The sequence below is a fragment of the Vitis vinifera genome, chromosome 8, assembly GCF_030704535.1.
Source record: "Vitis vinifera cultivar Pinot Noir 40024 chromosome 8, ASM3070453v1".
Classification (NCBI taxonomy): domain Eukaryota; kingdom Viridiplantae; phylum Streptophyta; class Magnoliopsida; order Vitales; family Vitaceae; genus Vitis; species Vitis vinifera.
In genome coordinates this window covers 19,902,536-19,909,505 of record NC_081812.1, presented here as the reverse complement: position 1 = coordinate 19,909,505, position 6,970 = coordinate 19,902,536, and the positions used below count along the sequence as shown (strand labels likewise).

Sequence of the window (6,970 nt, the reverse complement as noted above, 5' to 3'; positions counted from 1 at the left end):
CAAGTCGCTCAACTCTGGATTTAGAGATATGACCTAAGCGTTTGTGCCACAATGAGGCCGAATTATCTTTATTCAATTTACGTTTTGTACCTCGTGATTCCACATGCAAGGTTTCATTATAGGACGGAACAATTTCCAACAAATATAGATTATCATAAACATTAAGTAAACCGGTTCCTACAGCATTTGAATTAATAGATAATGTAAATTTATTGTTTCCAAATGAACAACAATAACCTGATTTGTCCAAAACAGAAACTGAAATTAAATTCCGTCTGAAAGACGGTACAATAAAAATATCTATTAAATCCAAAAAATAACCAGATTTCAATAATAATCTAAAGTGCCCTATTGCCTCTACTTCTACCGACTGACCGTCTCCGACATAGATGCATCTTTCAGCATCACTTGGTTTTCGGTAACTCAGGCAACCCTGCATAGAAACACAAATGTGAGTAGTAGCACCAGAATCTAACCACCATGTGTTTCTAGATACTGAAGCTAAATTAACTTCAGAACAGACCAAAGTAAGAAACATACCTTTCTTAACACGCCAAGCAGCATACTTGGTACATTCCTTCTTAGTATGTCCAGGCTTATTACAGAAGAAACATGTTACCTCAACTTTCTGTTTCTTTTGTTCTAGACCATTAGAAGCAGCAACCTTATTATCCTTATTCTTTCGTTTGCCCTTATCCTTCGAAGTGCTAGCCAGATGAGCACTTTCGGTCTTGTCTTGCTTCAATCTCTCTTCCTCTTGCACACAGAATGAAATGAGCTCATTAAGAGTCCATTTATCCTTTTGACAGTTATAACTGACCTTGAATTGATTAAATTGTGCAGGAAGAGAGATGAGAACCAAATGCACGAGTAAATCATCAGATAACTCGAGTTTCAAAGCCTTAAGTTTTGAAGCAAGATGAGACATCTCCATGATGTACTCCCGAACATTACCCTTGCCTTTATACTTCATTGAAATCAAGCTTGCTAAAAGCGTGCTCGTTTTAGCCTTATCGTTTTTGGCAAAATGCTTCTGAATTTCCGCAAGGAAGTCACTGGCATTAGTAACCTCATCGGTTACCGCACCCCTGAAAGCTTCTGGAATGCCGCGTTTCATGATCATAAGACTTAGCCTATTTGAACGTTCCCACTTACCCCAATAAACCTCATCCTCTTGAGTACTTTGCTCATTGAGTTCATCGGGTTTGGGCATTCTCAAGGCTAAGTCTATATCCATGCAGCCTAAGAGAATCATCATATTCTCTTTCCAGTCCTTAAAATTAGTCCCATTTAACATAGGGACATTATTGATGTTGGCAGATATAGAAGTGGTTGATATAAAAGCTGAATCCAGAACAAAATAAAATGAATCAAATAAACCATCATGCTCACATAAAATAAGCAATTAAACACATAATCTTTAAATTTAAAAGCAATTATGACATTTCAAGATACCTAGCACAACATTAATATCAAGTCTTTGGACAGTAATATTAACTGTAAGTGGTACTCTTGTTGTAGTGATCAAACATTGATGATAAGTTATGTCAAATAATAAATCTATCTTTGGATTGATTTATTATTCACATTAAGTTACCTTTATAATCATCACATATTTATCACCACAGGTATGTATGCAATTTGACCAAATATTAACTTTCCTTTGGGCCAATTAATACCCGTATGAATCACATACACACAAATATCTAACACCCCGAACAGACTAATCTACACGAAAGATGTCACTTTGGTGATTTTCCGCTTTAATTAGCCTATTTAAAAATGCTAGATCAATAACTTAAATATTAATATCATAAAATGCTATTAAATAACAATAATAATAATAATAATAATAATAATAATAATAGTAATAATAATAAAAAAAAAATTTATCAACTCAATATTTCATAAATCTTAATCCATTGACATATATATATTAAAATAATAACTCAAAGAATTAATCAAGGAGTAGGCTCTGATACCACTTGTTACCATCCAATAAAGAAGAATACCCTGATTTCATATATACTGGAATAGTCTTGTTAAAATCAACCAAATATGAATACCCTGATTTCATATATACTGGAATAGTTAACTGGGTGAATACCCTAACTACATATGTACTGGAATATTTAATAGGGTGAATACCCTAACTACATATGTACTGGAATATTTAACAGGGTGAATACCCTAACTACATATGTACTGAAATATTTAACAAGGTGAATACCCTAATTTCATATATACACTGGAATCTCCTGATTAAAAAAAATGAGTAGAAAAATAATAGCGGAAGCATACCTGAATCCATTAAAGGAGAAACCTTATAGGAAGAAAAACCCTTTGAGATGGTCTTCCAATTCTAGCCACTAGATTCTGTGTCAATTTCTCTCTGAGAGGATTTTCAGAAATTGGAATGCGTAGTCGTAGAATGGGGACCATAACCCTATTTATAAACTGCTAGGGCAATTTTAATTTTATCACAATTATATTTCTGCCCCTCATAGAAATAATAATTGTCTAATGGTATCTACACAATAATCTCATGACAATTATACCCTTAAGCCAATTAATCAATTATTAATTAGATCACTATATTTAGGCTTAATTAAATGATAGCACACACATTTTAATTATTTACATGTGTGGCCCAAATTATAGATTAATTACAAAAATTAATCTAACACCAGCTATGACAAACACCAGCACTACCATTACTGTAGTTGTTGTTAGTTGTTACCACTTGCCTTTGATGATCTCGCTAGCCATGAGTTTCAAATTACGAATACGGAGGAATTATTTAATCCTCAAATACTTCAAACCATGTCCTATATTTAATATGATGTCAATTCATAGTTTATTAAATAATTCCTTCGTATTTAAGTTGATTTTATATACATATATATCGAAAAAATATCAATAGATATTCTAACACAAAACATCATTAAGCGAAAATTGATTAAAATTCATAAAAATATTAAAAAATAAAATAATATAAAAAGTAATAATAAACATTTTAATATTATTATTTTAAATAAATTGATTTAATTTGTGACATTCAATAATAATATTCAAATTTAAAAATTACATTTTACAAATATTTATATCATTTTAATATATTCTATGATATAAAAAAAATTGATGATACATATATAAGTATTTTTTATATTAAAATATTGATGACTTTATTTATAAATTTATATTTAATAATTGTACAAAATACAAGATATTCAAAAATAATTTATTTAAATTAATTTATAATACATATCATAAATAGGATATTTGCATTTATGAATTCATGGTTCATGATTTAAATATACGTGTATGTATAAAAAAAAAATCATTCATACTATTATAAACAACATAGTTGGCCAATAGCACAACTATTACATCGATCAGGAACAATACACAAAACCAATATTTAATTCAAAGTGCAACCCACCTTATGTCAAACACAATGCGTTGGGCTTCAAAGAGATAAGTCATGCTAGGAGTGTAGTTGGGCTAAAAGCCTAAAACTCAAGAGGCCATTTCAAAATTTTGAAAGTCAAACTTTTAAAAATCAATAATATTGTTGAAAATTCGATAAAAAGAAAATGAAAAATATCGACATGTTACTAAATAAATCAGCGAAAGACCATGAATAAACATAAATATCGGACAATTGAGATTTTAGAGGGAGTTATTATGTCGTTGACCCTCAATACACAATATTTTGGTGATTTATCTCAATATTATAAACTTTTGTCGCTACTCCCAATACACCACCATTGATTATCTTCCTTCATCATCGCATGGCTACACCATCGACATCTATGACAAGCTCGTTATCGCTGCCATTATTGTACGGTTCGTGTTTTTCTTATGGGATTTCAAAATAAAGAATAGGTAAAGTGCATTTAATCTCTTCAAAGTCAACTCGTTATTTTTTTATTTGTTTTTTGGTTTTTATCATAATTTGATACGAGCTTATATGATTTGGGTTTAATCAATTTGGGCTTGGGCTTGAGTTTGGGTTGGTGTGTTTGGTATTTGGATTTTAACTTTAAATCTCGAGTTTAGGCTTGATTTCTAATATGGATGATAGTTGAATTGCTTTAGTTTGGGTCGATTTTGTCAGATGGGCTTCGCGACCCATAGGCCCATTTGGGCTTCTTTCTTTCTTTCTTTTTTTCTTTTTAATTTGATTTGGTTATGGGTTAAGCTATGGATATTTACCGATGAGATTTGTAGAAAAATAGAATGTTTGAGAATACGATATTTAATGGCATTAAACCATATGTAGTAAAAAAGAGGACGACTCAAATGCTCTTTTTTTTTTTTCCTCTTATTATATGATTTTTGTGTTGTTGGCGATGAAAAGTTTTTTATATCGTTTCTTAATTTGGAGGTATGTATATGGATTTGGAAGTGCTCACGAGGGTGTCATAGGGCATTAGAGTTGTTTATACTCATATTTCACTACTTACACTCTTTCTCTATTTCTATTTAATTTATACTATACTTTCTATACGTACGCATGCCATAAAAAACATGATTTAAATCAAAACATTCTACTATATTATTTGTGAAACTTCGTTTACTTTTTTTCCCTTATTATCTCACTATAAGCATCAGATTATAATTTCATTTAATTAATTTGTATATTGATTTTATTTTTTTTCAGTAACACCCTAAAAATTATTTTAGATCATGTTTCTTTTTTACAAAATTATCATAATTTAATTAAAATAATTTTAATATGAAAAATAAAATATTTTTTTAACTTAAGTTAAATTTATTTTCAAACATTTTAATTCTAATATAATACCAAACACTTTTCGGTTTTACTCATTCAACATTTAAAATTTAAACATAATTTTTGTTTCAATATGAAATTTCAATTTTGTCAAATAATATTTAAGATATCAAATTTATAGCTTCAAATTTAAATATTTATAATTTAAACATTTATTATAGTATTAAAATGTTTATATTATATATATATATAATTTATGATTTTATTATAGTATTAAAATTCATATTTTATTAAAAAATTATTTATTTTCTAATCTATTTATAACTATAAAATTATTTTTATTTTTAATAAGACTTGAATTATATAATAAATATTATATAAATTATATAAATTATATTTACAATATTTTTACAAACTCGATTATGTTTTTATTTTTAAATCATATTTAAAATAATTTATCCAAATAAATTTTTAAAAAAATTATCAATCACCGTTATTCTTATAAAATAATTTTTGATTCTTTAACTTAAAAAAACGTTTTTTTACAAACATAAAGTAAATAAATATTGGCTTGTATTGAATCAAGACAATGATATTATAATACTTTCATTATTAAAGTAAATGAAACAAAAAATTTGAATAAAATGATTTTATTAAAAAATCTTATGATCATGTTTTTAAATTTAATTTATGATTTATTTGAAAATAAAAACTGAAAAAGTATAAACAAATAAGGTGAAAAAAATTAAAATATTTTTTCTTAAACTTGGGTTTTCTGAGTAGAGATTGGAGGAAGGGTGGGTGTGTTTTTTAATCATAAATGAAATTAAATTGTAATTAGATTTGATTTATAAAAGTTACAAAATTAATGAGGAGAATATAAAATATGAAGAGACCAATATATCTTTTAAAACTATTTTATATCATAATGTTTCAAAAACCATTTTATCTTAAATTTTTTTAATAATTATTCTGAAAATTCATTATTTTTAGAATTTTTTTTAAATATATTATAAAAAAGATCATTTAAAAAAAATAAATTTGACATATTTTTAATTATTTTTTATATACATAATTTAAAATATATATATATTTTAAAATATTTGATTTTTAAATAATAATAATTTATTTATTTATTTTTTTTTAAAATGGTGTATTTTTTTTTTAAATCACTGAATTATATTGAATTTGATAGAGGTTTGTAAAAGGAATAAAATTTAAATTAATGTTTTTTTTTTTTGTTTTAAAGAGTGAACTTATACGTAACAAAGCTTAGTTTTTGGTCAATTAGTTCCCAAACACAATTTCCCGTTAGACTCATCTCTTCCGTGTGGCTGAGTGAGTTGGGGAAGTCGGCATGTACAAGACCTGGCGGAAAGTCAGGAACATACCCAAGGCGTTTTATCAGGTTCTCTCAGGTTCCATGGCGATTTTTCATTTTAGATCCATATTTTCCCATTCTACTTTTCAGATGCAAATCATAGTTACTATTCATTCACGATCGGTCGATGTTTGCCCTGGCTTGCGTTCTCCCTTCAACCGCAAGGTCAGTTATTTATTTATTTATTTTAATCTACTCATTATATCAAATAAGTGGGAAAATGTTAGATCCAGAAAGATACATCCTTTGGTTTCTAAAGATATTGCTTTTTTTCCTCTCGGCTGTGACTTCTTAGGGAGGTTTTGATGATTCTGTCTTTCGAAGGGCGTCAGAATTGAAACAATTGAAGGGTTGGAGCCGTTCTCTCGCTTAAAGCTTGGATTTTTTTATTCATCTCTCTCTCTTTTTTTTCCTATCTCAAGGACTGGCTTCCCCTCTCTTTAAAGTTTCATCTTTGCTTGATCCACTGCTTTCTTTCTTTCTTTAACACCCACAAATTAACCATATTTCGCAGTTCGGTTGACTAGTTTTTTGCTTCACAACAATTTTTTTTTCTAATTAGCTTGAATTTTTGCCAGATCTGTAAATCTATCATCTTCCAAGCCCAAATATTTTACTCAGTCGTAATTCAAGCATTTAGCCCTCGTCTGGCTTGAATTTTGTCCTATCAGGAATGGCGGTGGCAATTCTTTTCGATTGTCTAATGGAACGTTATTCCATTCCCATGATGTTTGGTGGAAAACTCATTCCTTTCCCTTAATGCTTGTTTTTCTCTTTTTCCCTTTTTTTTTTTTCCTATCTCAAGAACTGGCTTCCCCTCTCTTAAAAAGTTTCATCTTTGCTTGATCCAC

The 6,970-nt window shown here is 28.3% G+C and overlaps 1 protein-coding gene across 1 annotated transcript; it reads right to left on the bottom strand.

Annotated features, from left to right (window-relative positions):
- Window positions 1-299: 299 nt before the first annotated feature.
- Window positions 300-1,656, bottom strand: LOC109123001 (uncharacterized). The gene is made up of 2 exons (XM_059739215.1): window positions 541-1,656; window positions 300-433 (listed from the first exon to the last, which is right to left on the bottom strand). Exons 1-2 carry the CDS (start codon window positions 1,295-1,297, stop codon window positions 405-407), a joined length of 786 nt encoding a protein of 261 aa, XP_059595198.1. The 5' UTR covers window positions 1,298-1,656; the 3' UTR covers window positions 300-404.
- Window positions 1,657-6,970: the final 5,314 nt, after the last annotated feature.

Coding starts and splice junctions, on each gene's coding strand:
- LOC109123001 (XM_059739215.1), bottom strand. CDS start 1,297: ATGTTAAATGGGACTAATTTTAAGGACTGGAAAGAGAATATGATGATT. Junction 434..540: donor TGCTTGGCGTGTTAAGAAAG/GTATGTTTCTTA, acceptor GTTTCTATGCAG/GGTTGCCTGAGTTACCGAAA.